Source organism: Anabrus simplex, chromosome 5, assembly GCF_040414725.1.
Source record: "Anabrus simplex isolate iqAnaSimp1 chromosome 5, ASM4041472v1, whole genome shotgun sequence".
Taxonomy (NCBI): Eukaryota; Metazoa; Arthropoda; class Insecta; order Orthoptera; family Tettigoniidae; genus Anabrus; species Anabrus simplex.
In genome coordinates this window covers 60,649,535-60,667,330 of record NC_090269.1, presented here as the reverse complement: position 1 = coordinate 60,667,330, position 17,796 = coordinate 60,649,535, and the positions used below count along the sequence as shown (strand labels likewise).

General features: G+C 39.1%; 1 protein-coding gene across 9 annotated transcripts in view; it reads right to left on the bottom strand.

Annotated features, from left to right (window-relative positions):
- LOC136873746 (PC4 and SFRS1-interacting protein) overlaps positions 1-17,796 on the bottom strand; it is a 334,787-nt gene that overhangs the window by 141,322 nt on the left and 175,669 nt on the right. For all 9 annotated transcript variants that reach the window (XR_010860165.2, XR_010860166.2, XM_067146927.2 and 6 more), the window contains exon 7: positions 138-214. Coding sequence is in view for 7 of the 9 variants with exons in the window: in XM_067146927.2 (XP_067003028.2) it covers positions 138-214 (77 nt within the window). In the remaining 2 variants the exon portion in view is untranslated. The remainder of the gene's footprint in view (positions 1-137; positions 215-17,796) is intronic.

Below are 17,796 nucleotides of genomic sequence, written 5' to 3'. Positions count from 1 at the left end.
TCTCCTTCAGAAATGATTATCCATGTTTGTGGATATCCTGTCTACGATAATATTTGACCTCATCCTATATCAACACTTATTTCACATTTTCTCTATTCTAGAGAGACAGCACAGAATGAAACAGAGAGAGTACTCACCTCAGTTGATTTGGCAGAAGACTGACGTCGTTTAATGCTTGCTCCTTCCATTGTTCCAGTTCTGCCAGATGGAATAGCTGTAATGCAAGTATTTAGCCATACAAATAAATAGTATTATAGTACATAATTACAAAGCATTAACAAAATAGTTTTCTTTAAACTATTCCAGCTATAAGAAAAAAGTTATTTTTAACATCCATCTTGTTACTTTTTGTTTTACAATTTGATTTTTACATTGTACCGACACAGATAGGAGACATCTACAAAAAGAAATGTCTATCAATAAATGCAAAAATAAAACACAGTTATAAAACTGGGAGCTACATATGCAACAGAAACACTTCTTCACCTGAATAAACAATCAAAGACTGACAGACTTCCGAAAATTGAAAGGAGAATTGGAAGAACCCGCATCAACAAAAAAATACCAGAAAGATGGACAGTGGCAGATAATACCTAACAATGTTGTGTACAAAGAGCTAGAACCCATTTCAGGTACTATGCATAAGAGGAGACTGCGATTCTTTGGAGATATTGTGAGGATGCAGGATTCGAGACTTCTGAAACAACTAGTACTACACAATCTCATCTCAAAAAATACCACAACAGGATGTAAATGCATCAGAGAAGTAAGAAAGGATCTGACAGAAATAGGCCTTACAAGAGAAGACACCACAAATAAGAGAAAATTGAATTAAAAACTCAAGAATACAAACCTTATACTGTAATCACAACTGCTTAGGACAAATCATCCTATAAAGCCATGTGAAAATTACATAGGAATTTAAATTTTCATAATTATGATTTTATTCTGGCTTGAAAATAAAGAGAAAGGATGAGTGTGAATACTCATTTGTCTGTTCTTCTCAGTAGCAATCTACTTTCACATTTCATATGCTCTGATGTGTTAGGATGTTGAGACACATAAAAAAGATTTTCTGCATCAATAGTGAACAATTTTGCTTCTAATTCCTGTACAAAACTACCCTCCTGGAGTTTTATATATTAGGTGCGTACAGTATATTTAATCATTTTACTCAATGCCAGACCTCCTCAGTTGACTTAGTAGGTCAGGTCTAATCCATCTATACATATTTCAGCAGGTTCACTGCCATAACAGACAAAAAGTGGGAACTATGAATACAGAATAGTAAATAACTCCAAGATTTACTTTCAAAGTTACAGCTCAATTTATGAGACTGATTTGAGATACGAAAATAGCTGAACAGAGTCGTTCACATACAACAGATCAAAAGTTCCTGTGCATTAGTTTTCCTGATCCAGTGTTGCTTACTTGTGTAATGCTGTTAAATATCATGGATTTTAATAAATATTCACTGGCAACAGAGTGTTTTGAACTTTTTGTAGCCAATACAAGAATTTCATAACAATTCTGCATATTTTTAGCTTTATTATTTTTCATAACCAAACCTTTCAAATGTCTCCATGTATTATTAATCAGCACCCTGCTCATATTACAGGTTCTTTTTCATTATTATCTGCTTTATGTCACACCGACCTGACAAAGATAGGTCTTATGGTAACGAAGGGATAGAAAAGGGCTAGGGGTAAGAAGGGAACAGTTGTGGCCTTAATTAAGGTATAGCCCCAGCATTTGCCTGGTTTGAAAATGGGAAACCACAGAAAACCATCTTCAGGGCTGCCAACTACTGTATTACAGGTTCTATTTAACATTCCTTTGAAGTCTACTGAAAACAAATGCGTAAAGAGTTTAAACAGAAATAACTAAACAAAAGTACAGGAAGAAAATGACAGAAGCCTCGATAAATTAAACAAATGCTATGGTAGCACCTTCTTTTCTACAGAGGATGGTTGCCCAGTTGTACTTCCTCTTAAAGCAACAACTGAATGGTTACCCCGAATAATGATATAATTCCCAAATAATCGAAAGTTGAGCTTTCTGTGGAATCATGATCTATCTGAATGCACTCACGGTTTCATGAACGTAAAACAACATAAATGTCTTTGAAAGCAGAGTTATTTAATTTTTGATGTTGGCATCCTGGCGAATACTGATCTAGCTGTAAGAAAATGGCGAATCAACACAAGCATGTTCTTAGCAGCAGCACTGAAAAACAATTACACAAAGGTCAGAAACGTAGAATTAACGTATCTGAATGGAAGGATAATAGAAATAAAGCATTGAGGAATGCTGGGGAGCCCTACAAGAGCAGGAAAGGACATTTCGTTCCTGGAAAATGTTCATCACAAGTGAGTGGAATAGTGATCTAACCTTAAAGTGTACTGAAAGTTGTTTACAGAGTTATATCCATGTTCATAATCATAAGCAACGTAAAGTTATGTATTTCAGTAGACCGTATTTAATTCAAGTTGTATTCAGTGTACAGGAATGGTGATTTGAGAAATCAAAGTAATTTAAAAATATTATTTTTAGGTTGATGTATGCTACTGCCAATATCAATGTGGAGAGGTTTTGCCAGATATGAAGCTGTTATTTTGAAACTTCTACCAACTAACATATGATGAACAGTCCAGGTTTTTAGTAGGGTGTATAACCTTAGAGGATGTAAAACGCAGAGAAGTTGAGGAAGACATATCAAGAAGACAAGCAACCTTTAAGTACAAACTTTGTGTGGATGGCAAAACATACTACGTATGTAAGAAAACACTACTTGATGCATTCCAAATTTCTTCTCGTCGACTGCAAACACTTCAGATGAAAATTAAAAGCAACCTTGATATTTCTGATAAGAGGGGGAAGCATTTTAATTGTCCCCATGCGGTGGCCTATAATGGTAAGCAACTTGTAAGAGATCATATTAATTCTATATCTGCTAAAGAGAACATTGTGTAGAAACGCTGTATGATCTTTTTAAAGAAAGCAATCCTCATGTCAATTGTTCATGTAGCACAAACAGAGATATATTACAAAGTGAATTTAAATTACGATTTGGAGCACTGTGTTCAGATACTTGCTCTTACTGTGATGAACTGTATCTCCAAATTATAGCAGCTGACACTGAAGAACAGCAGAAAAAAATAAGTGCACAGAGTAAGCTTCATCAAGTTACAAGTCTCATTTTGTTCCGTATTGAAGATACAATAACTAAACTCTTTCAAGATTAAAATGATTGTGTCCACCTTTTCAATACAAATATATATTTTTAGTGGTTAAATTCTACATGAATGAAACACACCAGTTAGGGACATGTTTCGCCCTAGTTATGGGCATCTTCAGCCTATATTAATCCTAAGGTCAAGAATTAAAAATATAAACATTGGAACTTATAGTAAACTAACTTAATACTAAATACAATTGTCTTATGCTATTTACACAGTTTACAATATGTACAGTATGTACAATAAGTGCATTAACCTTGCCAGAATTCATGAACAATGAATTACATTTTTTACAATGACCAGACCTCCAATTGCAGATTGGATTGATCACAACTTGAATTGGGGCTTCTCAATAGTATTGACTAGAATTTATCACTGCGTGAGTTGGGGTTTCTTCAGCTGTTATAGTCGCCTGAGTCATAAGAATTTTTACAACACCGAAATCTTGGACAAAATCGTTAATATTCAATTTATAGTCCACATGTAGTTGGAAATGAAATCCATTCAAACAAAGACAACATTTGGGCCAAAAATAAATGAAATTTATATAATTGTAAATTTAAGAGGGCTTTCTTTTGTACGATGCTTTAATTACATTTCTTATCCAAATCTCGTTAACCTTATTCTAAATTCTGTTTGTATTATGAACAATGAAATTTGTATTAACTTATTTTATAATGACTAGAATTCCAATTGTGGATTGGGTTGGTCAAGCGTGAATAGGGGTTTCTCAAAATGTATTGACTAGAATTTATCACGGCGTGAGTTGGGGTTTCATCAGCAGATATGGTCGCCTGAGTCATAAGAAATTTTAACAATACCGGAACCTTGGTTAAAGTCGTTCATGTTAGGGTTTGAAACAGTTTGAATATTCCTTTAGAAAGAAGCATGGCTATGTTCTAAGGTTGAAGCGTGTAAGTAGGATACATATTGTTGATTTCAATCATTGTTTATCAGAATAAAAATATTCCGTCATTCTTGTGGATAAACTTCCCATTGGTGCATATTCAATCTGGGAGGAATATGAGTTGTCTGTAACTGGATAAGAGAAAACACGGGGAATTAGAATGATGAATGTGGAACCCAATACGGTAATAAAGTAGAGTGAGTGTTTATTGTATGAACTTGCTTGTCTTGTCGACGTTAGCTGGGATCCATTGTTCCGGTTGTGTCTAAACGGCTAAGCTTGCTCCTAGTGTAGTATCGATGCTGAAGCAGAGGGGTGGAGCCTGCTGGGGAAGGGGGCGTGATATTCGAAATGTGCGTCTGTATTGTTGCTTGAGAGGCGTTAATAGAATTGGATTGGGTGGGCCTGGCATTAGGTGTGGCTACTGGAGCGCATGCGTTCTGTGATTTAAACATACTGGGAACTTTATTCTGATTTACGGTCTGGATTAACCTCGGAGTTGTTTCATATAACGGATTTTTGTTATCGATGGCATCGTTAAGATTATTGTTTTTGTTATAAGATTGGTCCAAATAAATGTACAAGTTTTCTGTTTCGTTCAATAATTTACGTTTGCTTAGGTTTTTAATGACCGTCAAATCATTTTCTATAGAGGTGAACTTATGGCCTGTTTCAGTCATATGCTGGCTCATGGCCGAATACTTATTATGCTTGGAAGCATTGTAATGTTCCAGATACCTCGTGTAAAAGCTCCTCCCGGTTTGTCCAAAATATGTGAACCCACATTGGGCACATTTTAACCTATAAACACCTGACCCTTAGTAAATTATGTTGTTATTATTGACTCTACTGTGGTTGAGGAATATGTTCCGATTATTATTTATAATCTTGAAGGCTATGTTGACGCTGCGTTTTTTTAAAATATTAGTGACCTGATGGATAGCTGGGCTATTATACATAAGGGTGGTGTAGCTGTTTGTCTTTGATTTCTCAGGGACTAGGTTGGACGATAACTTAATTTTGATCGTATCAATTAACCGATTGATCACAATTACTTTAAACCCATTGTGCCGAGCCAACTGTCTTACGTAATTTAGTTCTGTTTCCAAACTTTTTGGCGAAAGGGGAATTTTTAGTGCCCTATATATTAGGCTATGATAGGCAGCTAGTTTTTGGGCCTTAGGATGTAAGGACGAATCTTTACTAGTTATGGGTGAATGAGTAGGTTTCCTAAAAATTTGAAATTCAAAAGTGTTATTCAAGCGTGTAATTGTTAAATTTAAAAAATTTAAGGAATTGTTGACCTCATCTTCTTTAGTGAATTTGACGTTAGGATCTATTTCGTTCAGTGAGACTAATATATCGTGACTGTTAGTAATGTCCTTATTGATGATCACAAAAGTATCGTCAACAAATCTTAGCCACAAATTAATGCCCTTTATTTGTGAAATTTTTGTATGTTCTATATAGTCCATGTAGATATCTGCTAGAATGCCAGATAGAGGGTCGCCCATAGCTAGGCCTTTCTGCTGATAATATTTGTAATTATTGTTTAGAACGAAATTTAATATCTTTATGAATTCTTCAATTTCCATTTTACTAAGGCCGCTGTGTTTATTGATGCTGTCATGGATAATTTTAATGGTTTCTTTAGTAGGAATGCTTGGAAACATGTTTGTGACATCGAAAGAACATAAAATATGGTTGGGTTGCAGTTCAAATTTCTTCAATATTTCGCAGAAATTGATTGAATTTTTTAAGGGAGATCATGTACGACCTTTCTTGGGAAGAAATTCAATATCTCTGTCAGAATTTTCAGTCTCCACTTTACATGTAATTTTGGACTTATTTTTAGCTTGTGTTCATACTTGCTAGCTTGCCACCACAGGATTAACATTCCTGAACATTAATTTTCTTTCTTAATTCCTAAAGAATTGGATGTACTATCTTCAAATCCATTACAAAATTTGATCCCTGTATTAAACTACCTTGGTCAGCTTGTGTCATTTGACAACAAAACCAAGAAGATAGCAAAACAGCATACAGCAGCAGAGTCAAGTTGTGGAGCCTGAGTTCATACTCAAAGATAGAGTCAGAACCCAAAATTGAAAAAAAGAAGTAATAAATATGTCAATCCAGCCAGTTTTTCTGTATTACTCATAGACACGGTCCTTAACTCAGAGAGACAGAGGATCTGCCGGAGACAAATGGAAAGGGAAGTCCAAGCATCACCTTTCAGGCCAGAATAAAGAACACAGAAGTGAAGAAAAGGAAGGGTATTCAGGATGTGACGATTGCAGCAAGTTGTGTTAAATGGAGGTGGGCTGGACACACTGTGAGGAGGGACCTCAAAAGATGTACACACAGACTCACTGCCTGGGACCTATATATCGGCCAAACGAAAGTAGGAATCAATCACTACTGATCTGCATTTAGGGCAGTCGTCCAGGTGGCAGATTCCCTATCTCTTATTTTCCTAGACTTTTCTCAAAGGATTGCAAAGAAATTGGAAATTTATTGAACATCTCCCTTGATAAGCTATTCCAATCCCTAATTCCCCTTCCTATAAAAGGATATTTGCCCCTATTTGTCCTTTTGAATTCCAGCTGTATCTTCTACTTTTAAAGACACCACTCAAACTTATTCGTCTACTGATGTCATTCCACGCCATTACTCCACTGACAGCTCGGAACATACCACTTACACGTTATAATTCTCATGTTAGGTCCGCAATGAAATGTATGTAAATACAAAGTATGTTACAAGTGTTATTTTTAACATCCACCTATTCAATACAAAGAGATCTAGTAAATTAAGAATTAAATCTTATTATAAAATGTTACAAGGGACATGTTTTGCCCATATTAAGGGCATCATCAGCCTCAAACTCAAACTTGTATGGTGAATAATCAGGATCCTGATTGTTCTTACAAATCATAAAAAGAGGATATCAATGTAGGTGTTTGTCTAACATAAAATTATCAGAATGTCCTTGGTTAAAATCGTAGTATTAAGCTGCATGTCACAAGTTCACAAGATTACACTTTCCGGAGGGTAGAGCAATAAACAGCTCAATCTTTATAATGAAATAGAAATGTGTTTCCTTGAATACTCCTATTGGAGGATAAGAAAAAAATAAAGCTGACAGACTGTTAAAGATGTTAATTTTGTAATTTAAGATAAGACAACAGTCTTCTTAAGTAGGTAGCTGTTCAGCTGTCTAGAGTCTTATTTAACTGGCTTGAAGGAGTGAGAGTCGAATGTGTTATGATAAGATAACAGTCTTCTTTAAGTAGTTGTGGGAGCAAGGAAAGTCTATAGTCGTATTTATCTTGCTTGAAGGAGCGAAAGTCAAAGGTATATTGACGCTGATAGAGCTTTTCGGGTGTGAAGTCTGTACCAAGAGGAGAGTGAATGCTTAGAAAAGGTACTTTTGAAGGGAATGTGGGTATTAAAAATGAAAACATGGAGAATGTATAAACACTTACCCTTTCGTCTGTAAAGATTATTCGGAGTCCCGAAAATACGGGTGATACATGCGAGCCACGTAACACTTGATATCAGACGATTCAACTTCAGTAATGCTTGTGTATATCAGCCCATGTAGGAACACAAAAATTAAGCCAACTTTATACAGATGCCAGTTAAACCACACCAAAGTACAACAAAAACATTGAAATAGAAAGAGCTCCAGCTCAAGACTGTTTTAACGATCAACATTTCCAGTTCTTTTAACTTTCATCATGCTTTTAAAAAAACTTTCCAACCAACATTTCATTTTGTGCGTTCCTATGTTTTGAAATTTATACAGGTCTTGACCCAATGCCGGGTTGAAACATGTCTATTTATGTGTGAAGTTTCGTCTTAATAGGATGTAAAATATATAGTATTGACTAGGAGGATTAAACTAGTTTAGCTGGGCTGAGTGGCTCAGACGGTTGAGGCGCTGGCCTTCTGACCCCAACTTGGCAGGTTCGATCCTGGCTCAGTCCGGTGGTATTTGAAGGTGCTCAAATATGACAGCCTCGTGTCGGTAGATTTACTGGCACGTAAAAGAACTCCTGTGGGACAAAATTCCGGCACCTCGGCGTCTCCGAAAACCGAAATAGAAGTTAGTGGGACGTTAAGCCAATAACCTTATTAAACTAGTTTAGTACATTTTTGTAAGAAGTTCAACCGTCAATATAGATTTAAAATGAGATCCATAGTCTGTAATAATAATGTTATTGGCTTTACGTCCCACTAACTGCTTTTACAGTTTTCAGTGACGTTGAGGTGTCGGCATTTAGTCCCGCAGGAGCTTTTTTATGTGCCAATAAATCTGTCGACACAAGGCTGATGTATTTGAGCACCTTCAAATACCACCAGACTGAGACAGGATCAAACCTGCCAAGTTGGGGTCAGAAGGCTAACGAATCAACCGCCTGAGCCAATCAGACTGGCTAGTTACATTGTCAAATAGCCATTGTTGAATATCATGACATAGCCAAATGTAATAGCGAAGTAGCATTTACTTGATTAAGACTCTGAAAATGATGTTCAATACATTTGTTAACATGCTTGGTAAAGTATGTACACTGTTTTTCTCTCTCTCCTTTACACTGCCTGCTATAGAACATAGCACAGCATGAAAATGAAATCGGTACATTATTACCTTGAGAATGAGCCGTAAGAAATTAAATGCAAAAAAGTGACGAAGTATTAGCGATTTATTAGCACGTGAGAAATGTCAAAAAGAAGATATAATATTGATATTCCACAGGATGTGGAGGTCAATAATGTTGATCATAATGATGATCCTGTTTCTGAAGCATCTGGAACCAAAGACTGTGTTGAAGAAATTGAAGAGGTTGGTGATGTTTTGACATAATGATGGAGATGAGAACAGTGAAGCATAAATTTACTGCCACAGTATGATGCTGGTAGACCCATCTATACATCTTAGAGTGGGATGGCGTGGGAAGTGATATGCAAGATAGTAAGTTGTGTGTGTACCAAGTTTTGTTGAGAGCTATGCTGGAACATACACACTACATAATATCAGTCATTTTGAATATTTTCTTTTTCACCCCCCCCCCCCTCCCCCCCATGGCGATGGTGGCTGAAAATTGTCACCCAAAGTATCACTATTCAGCTCAGCTATCTCAAAAACTATGCATTCAACCCTAATATAGATTGTTTTCAATTATTTTAAATGTGTCTCCCTCCCCACTCCACCCATAGGGGGGTTAGGTGTGTGTTACTCACACAGTATTTCTCTCCAAACAGTATTACATCATGTGTGTACCAAATTTGATTGAAATTACAGGTCTGCCTATAGTCGCTGTCACTTTTAATAGTTTAGCTTCATCGATATCTTTATGTAAAGATATTACTGCTTAATTGTATGTAGCCAGCTAAGGACAGAATGTACTGCGGGCTAGAGTAAGCCTTCGCCTGCAATTATTGGAGACATCATTTAATGACTTCAAAACTGACAGAAATTAAAAGACTTATCAGTGCCTGATGATTTGCCGGCAGGTAAATCCGGAGAGAATAAAACAAAAATGAAGCAAATTGGTCAAGCAGAATGGATGGACGGACTGAACAGAGCTGTTTTTGGCAAACTTGCTTTACGTCGCACCGACACAGATAGGTCTTACGGCGACGATGGGACAGGGAAGGGCTAGGAGTGGGAAGGAAGCGGCCGTGGCCTTAATTAAGGTACAGCCCCAGCATTTGCCTGGTGTGAAAATGGGAAACCACGGAAAACCATTTTCAGGGCTGCCGACAGTGGGGTTCGAACCTACTATCTCCCGAATACTGGATACTGATTTGGCAAACTTTTAAAATATATTGATAATAAAAATAAAAATAAAAATGATGATTATTATAAAATGTTCTATCTCATAGAGAACTTACCAATGAAATAAATATTGTCTCTCATTTCTTCACTTTCATTGCAGTACTGTCCTCCTACACTTCATGGTCACTATTTGAGTCAATAGATTTAGTTCCAACTTTACCTTCAGTATGCGAGTCATCAGACATTTTATTGAAAATTGCTAGGAATTATCATTCAAAAGAGGACTACAGACTTCATCCAGACCAAACCCTAAGGATTTTTAAGTCATCTCCTTTCTCATATTCAATTTGCAGCAAAAAATTCAAATTATACGGCAATAAATGTACTGTATCTAACAAGGGCTATTAATCCACCATGGCAAACTGGAACTCTGTGGCAGCTCAGTGACAGACAGTTAAATCACTAGGCACATTGGGGCTATCAGTCCCATATATAATTAAGCAGCCGACAGTAGCTACAAAAGTTATGTTTAGACACAACATTTTGCCGCTTAAGGAAAATACAAATCAAGATAGGGTGCATAAAGTCCTAAATTGATAAGAACATTCCTGGCTAATTATTCAAACCTCTAACATGATTAAAATCTATGTTAAAAGAAATGTTTTGCTGTTTTAGTTTGAGGCATGCTAAGAACTAAAATATTTTAAAATATCAATTCCACGTTTAACTCATTTGGCCTGACTCAATTGGTGGACTAAATGCCGGACCACGGAATTGTTCTGTTGTCTCACTTTACTGCGTAATTCAACTTTTCCTCAAGAGATGGCAGAGTGAATTGCATTTGTGATTTGTGTAGGGACTCTTCCTCTCCAATGTTATATTCTCTTTGTTGGTAACATTAGTTTGAAGTGGGCTTATCTCTAGATTTCGAGATTCGCTAGTAAACAGAAGGCTGCCAGTAAATGACAGAAAGTAACCAATATATATAATCACTTCTAGAAAGTAATGATGATTAGGAATTTAATATTTTCAGTGAAATTAGTAGTAGTGTTAGGGGTGAATGAGTAATGCTCCTGATGAACAAATAGATGTGCAAATCGAAGAGGAAGTACAATGAGATGATCAAGTTATAGCTCAGCAGGTGGACTGAGTATGGACCCGTGATGCTAATAAAATAAAGTGCATTTAAAGTATTCCTTGTTCTCCGGTCCGTGGCATGAATGCCATTTGTTTTCATGTACATTTAAATCTTGTAAATAAAAAATTTCTCATGATACGAAGCGTCACTATATTTCCTTCAAAATAATCCCAGCCCCAATATATGCAGAGCTCAATGGGTTAAGTTAGCCAGTATATTTTAGTATATTCAGTGTTCTATCTAGGACCATTTTAGTGGGCGCTTTTACAGATCGCCCGGCTAACATAACCCAGACACCTGCTAGTTATGTATTTGAGTCACTGCATGCTCCAAATTAAAATGTAAATACTGTAAATCCGTTTATTTAAATGATCAATCTTCATTACTGTTAGCATAATTGCATCAATTACATCAAAGTTTAAATATTTAGCTTGACTGTAACATAATGTCGTGTGCGAGCGGTGTCTAGATTATCGCTGAATTGCATAAGAGCATTCGATTCCTCATGATGTCACAAACCCGCACGGCATTCCACAGCAACCGGAGTGGTAAGTCCCAGTGTTTGATTATGAAAGAGCAGTAGAATACTATAACATCTTGTTCTGGATAATAACACTAAAATAGTTCAATTTTGCAATTAATGTTTACCTGTCTGATATTACTGTTAAAGCTCTCTGCGGATCAGTAGTAGAGTGCGGGTTCAAACCCGGCAAAGGTAGTGGGGTTTTTCAAGTGCGACACTCAATGTTGTACGATTTTGGCATGTAAAAGATCTCTGGTGACATTTTTTTTCTATTGGCTTTACATCGCACCGACACAGATAGGCCTTATGGCGACGATGGGATAGGAAAGGCCTAGGAGTCGGAAGGAAGCGGCCGTGGCCTTAATTAAGGTATAGCCCCAGCATTTGCCTGGTGTGAAAATGGGAAAAAACAGAAAACCATCTTCAGGGCTGCCGACAGTGGGATTCAAATCCACTATCTCCTCGATGCAAGCTCACAGCCGCGCACCCCTAACCGCACGGCTAACTCGCCCGGTATATCTGGCTTTTATCGGACAAAACTCGCTAAAATACAGCCTTAGATGCCAAAGAGAGATTCAGTTTACTCTGTCATCTAGTAAGGCCTCGAGTAAAACGGATCATCGAAATTGACGAGCAAGGAGCCAGATGACATCAATTTAAATGTTTGCACACGGTACCTGAGGCCATATTATTATCATCATTATTAATGCCCTGAGGGGAATAAAGAGAAATTTTTATTTTGTTCATTTTTTACATAGTATTCCTTGCCTGGCTACTCATTCCTGCCACATGGCTGATGAAAATTTCTGGGGAGAACACTGATATTATTTTGTTATTGCCAGTGTAAAACCAATGTGTCAAAATTCCCAAAAATGATATTTTGTTCCTAAGTTGTTAAGAAAGATTGTCTGTGCATTGAGGCAAAACTTGCTAGGTGTTACAAATACATAAATAGGTTAAATTTGAGGGATGTTAACTGCCCAGCAGTATACCAGTGAAATTCTTAAGACTATCTGAACAACTCTTTAGGGATGAATATGGTGCTGAATTAATTTTCACCGAAGACAATTCTTGCCTCAATATCAACCACATGAATTGGCCAGCTAATTCATTGGACATGAACTGCATTAAGCACGCATGTGATAAGTTGAAAACAGATGATTTGATCATACCCCCCCAAGAAAAAACATACACCCTCTCTCAGACCTCATCAAAGTAGCCCAGATGGAATGGGACCTCCTTTGGCAAAATGACGTGAATGTACTGCTTGCAAACACACCACAGAGAATCAGAGACTTGAACAATACAATACCATACACAGTACAATACAATGCCATACACGGTACTAAGACAGGGAAAAAAAGAAAACCCACACACAGAACTTTTCATTACTTCACTACTCCCTACTGTTTATTTGTCGAACAGATAAGGGCAAAGAACTCTATAAGTTGGCGAAAAAGGAATCTAAGCAGGTTGTCAGAGCAATAAGAGAAAAATGGTTGAATGAATGGAGTGATAAACTAAATGAAGATGTAGATGGCAACAGAAAAATGTTGTATAGAATGATGAAGAATAGGAGGAGGGACAAAGACCAGACTAATAATCTGACTAGCGATAGTGGGTATCTCATTACAGATGACAAAGAGATCAAAGAAGGATGGAAGAATTATTTTGATAAGCCGTTAAAGGTGAATGATATCACAAACATTCCATTAGATAGATTAGTTAATGATGGAAGACACTATAACAGATCTGACATGAAATGATATAGAATACGCATGGAAATACATCAAAAGAAGAAAATCTCCAGGCATTGATGAAGTGTGCAGTGAAATGATCTGGTCTATGGGTGATGCAGGAAAGCAGTGGATGTATAGACTTTTTCACAAGATATGGAAGGATGGGCAGATACCAGCAGATTGAAAAAAAAAAAGGTATCATCATTCCACTCTTTAAGAAAGGTGACAGGAAGAAATGTTTCAATTACAGAGGAATTACATTAACTTCCCATGTGGGAAAGCTGTATGAAAGGATTTTAGAAAGGAAAATAACACCTTTGATAGAATTAAAGTCATCAGAGGAATAATACGGATTCCGGAAAGGCAGATCAACAGTTGATCTTAATATATGGACTGCATCAGCTAATGGAGAAGTATTATGAACATAATAAGGTCCTTTGGCTGGCCTTCCTGGATATCAAAAAGGCCTTAGATGTTGTTAGCAGGGACAAAGTCTGGGAAGTGCTGAGAAACAGTGGAATCAATAACGACATAATAAAATGCATTGTGAATTTATATGAAGACATCAGTAGTCACATCAAAACACCATCAGGAATGGTGGAACCCTTTAGAATAACTTCGGGCCTAAGACATGGTGGAGTTCTGTCACTTCTTCTCTTCATTACTGCGATAATACTTTCGTGTGGCTATTTCTAGCAGGATGCAGCAGACCGTCCGATGAGAGTGGGTGGCATCTGCCATGTGTAGGTAACTGCGTGTTATTGTGGTGGAGGATAGTGTTATGTGTGGTGTGTGTTACAGGGATGTTGGGAATAGCACAAACACTCAGCCCCCGAGCCACTGGATTTAACCTATGAAGGTTAAAATCCCCAACCCAGCTGGGAATTGAACCCGGGACCCTCTGAACCGAAGGCCAGTACGCTGACCATTCAGCCTACGAGTCGGACATTACTGTGATGAATAAGATTCAACAAGTATGCCAAAACATTGGTGACAACAAAATGAAAGTCATGCTATTTGCTGATGACATCTGTATATGGGGAGATTCCAAGGAGGAACTTCAGGATAAGATCAATGCAGGGACAGTAACAGCTAAAGGGTATGGCCCAAGATTCAGTCAGGAAAAAAGTGAAGTGTTGGTTATGCAGAGAAATGGTCAACCTGAATGTTACATTGAAATAGAGGGTAAACTCAAAATGTCTAACAAATTCTAATATCTAGGAAGCATGATATCAGCAACAGGCACCATTGAAGAGGAACTTACCAGCAGGATTCAAGCTGGAGGAACATTCTATTTTAATTTTTGCAAGTTGCTTTACGTCACACCAACACAGATAAGTCTCATGGTGACGATGGGACAGGAAAGGGCTAGGAGTGGGAATGAAGCAGCCGTGGGCTTAATTAAGGTACACCGAGCTCGACAGCTGCAGTCGCTTAAGTGCGGCCAGTATCCAGTATTCGGGAGATAGTGGGTTCGAACGGTAGCCCTGAAGATGGTTTTCCGTGGTTTCCCATTTTCACACCATGCAAATGTTTCATTCCAGGCTTGTGTCAATATCACACACCTGTCAGTGTCATATGTTACGTACACGTTATGTGACCCTCTTAGACTGATTCTGATGGTTCGGTCAGCTTCCGCTTCGAACACTAGCACTGTGCCACATCCGGGGAGCCATCTGGTGAAGAATGAATGTACCATTTCCACTTCTATTATAACATCTAAATTTCAAAAAAGTCATTGCTTAACACATTGCGGACCGGTCCAGAGAAAACTCGTGTTTGCCTAGCCGAGCGTTGCGGACCGGTCCCGAGTTATCTCGTGTTAGCAGCAGACCCAGCAGACTGAACTTTAGTGCTATATTTTGAGATATACGGGAACTATTTGGAGGTCAGGGGTGATATAACTCTGTTATGTATGGTTCTACACAATCGATAGTCGCATTTCTTTTCGAGTATTCTTCATATCATAGATTTTCTTTGCATTTCCTGACAACATGTTTACAAAGTTCGAAGAGCCACGCAAGATGGCAGCGCCCAGGGATCGCATGTGTTTACACAAAGATGAAATAATTCGCGAATTATGTGCTGATACAGGCTCCGAATATCCAAGTGGTGCTGAATATTTAGAGTTCGATGATGAAATATCTTCTAACGGAAATGTTTCAAGTGATGAAGAGGATATAGTCTTATCTTCAAGGTGTGAAACACTCGTAGCGCAGAACGAGTCTGATAATTGTGTTGCGGGTGTAAACATTCTAAATATTGTAAAGAATGTAGTGTTTTCTGACAACTGGGTTATGGGCAACAGTGAACCTAGGCTATAGGATTTTGAAGGTGCTGCTGGTATAAAGGTATGGTCTAGTGAATCTGGAAACATAGGACAAGTAGCAGGACTTATGATTGGTGAGGAATATTTTCAGTATGTAGCTGAAAAGACAAACTTATACACTGACTGACAGAGCAAATGCAACACCAAGAAGGAGTGGTTCGAAAGGGATGAAAGTTGGGGAAAAAACAGAGACGGCACGGACGAATAACTGATGTTTATTTCAAACCGATATGCAGGTTACACAATGCGCACGGCATCGACTCAGTAGGATGTAGGACCACCGCGAGCGGCGATGCACGCAGAAACACGTCGAGGTACAGAGTCAATAAGAGTGCGGATGGTGTCCTGAGGGATGGTTCTCCATTCTCTGTCAACCATTTGCCACAGTTGGTCGTCCGTACGAGGCTGGGGCAGAGTTTGCAAACGGCGTCCAATGAGATCCCACACGTGTTTGATTGGTGAGAGATCTGGAGAGTACGCTGGCCACGGAAGCATCTGTACACCTCGTAGAGCCTGTTGGGAGATGCGTGCAGTGTGTGGGCGGGCATTATCCTGCTGAAACAGAGCATTGGCAGCCCCTGAAGGTACGGGAGTGCCACCGGCCGCAGCACATGCTGCACGTAGCGGTGGGCATTGAACGTGCCTTGAATACGCACTAGAGGTGACGTGGAATCATACGCAATAGCGCCCCAAACCATGATGCCGCGTTGTCTAGCGGTAGGGCGCTCCACAGTTACTGCCGGATTTGACCTTTCTCCACGCCGACGCCACACTCGTCTGCGGTGACTATCACTGACAGAACAGAAGCGTGACTCATCGGAGAACACGACGTTCCGCCATTCCCTCATCCAAGTCGCTCTAGCCCGGCACCATGCCAGGCGTGCACGTCTATGCTGTGGAGTCAATGGTAGTCTTCTGAGCGGACGCCGGGAGTGCAGGCCTCCTTCAACCAATCGACGGGAAATTGTTCTGGTCGATATTGGAACAGCCAGGGTGTCTTGCACATGCTGAAGAATGGCGGTTGACGTGGCGTGCGGGGCTGCCACCGCTTGGCGGCGGATGCGCCGATCCTCGCGTGCTGACGTCACTCGGGCTGCGCCTGGACCCCTCGCACGTGCCACATGTCCCTGCGCCAACCATCTTCGCCACAGGCGCTACACCGTGGACACATCCCTATGGGTATCGGCTGCGATTTGACGAAGCGACCAACCTGCCCTTCTCAGCCCGATCACCATACCCCTCGTAAAGTCGTCTGTCTGCTGGAAATGCCTCCGTTGATGGCGGCCTGGCATTCATAGCTATACACGTGTCCTGTGGCACACGACAACACGTTCTACAATGACTGTCGGCTGAGAAATCACGGTACGAAGTGGGCCATTCGCCAACGCCGTGTCCCATTTATCGTTCGCTACGTGCCCAGCACAGTGGCGCATTTCACATCATTAGCATACCTCAGTGACGTCAGTCTACCCTGCAATTGGCATAAAGTTCTGACCACTCCTTCTTGGTGTTGCATTTGCTCTGTCAGTCAGTGTACTATGAGCAGAATTCACATTCTCATAACGTATCCCCTAAAACACTAAAGTGGACTAATGTCACTATCAGGGAAATTAAAAAGATATTGCTCTGTGTATATTGATAGGGCAGGTGAAGAAATCATGTCTGGAAGATTACTGGCCAACCGATCCCCTAATAAAAAACCCATATTTCCGAAAACTATGAGCCGAAATAGATTTCAATAAATACCCTGCATTTCAAAATCTATTCAGGAAGGCCACTAGAAAAATACGCAGTAGTCCTTCAAAAGATAGTGAAGTTCTGACAGTTTATTTGAATGCATGCACTCCAGCTTAGAGGTAGTTAGAAAGTGGCCGGGAACAGGGCTGTGCATGGGGTGAAGTGCACCCGGTCCGCAATGTGTTAAGAAGCCTTTCTCGTGGATAGTCGAGACTTTCTTCTGATGACGCAGTTCTCTGCAAAACGTAAAGAATTTCACCTTATTTTCTTGACACGGCGTAAGCCCAAAAACCTATACAGTATCATGTCTATAAGTACGGGCCGTGAAAGGATCAATGGCAAGACTAAAAACCTCTATGGGGAGGATACTTTTAAGAAGGCCTCAGAATTCAGCAAATT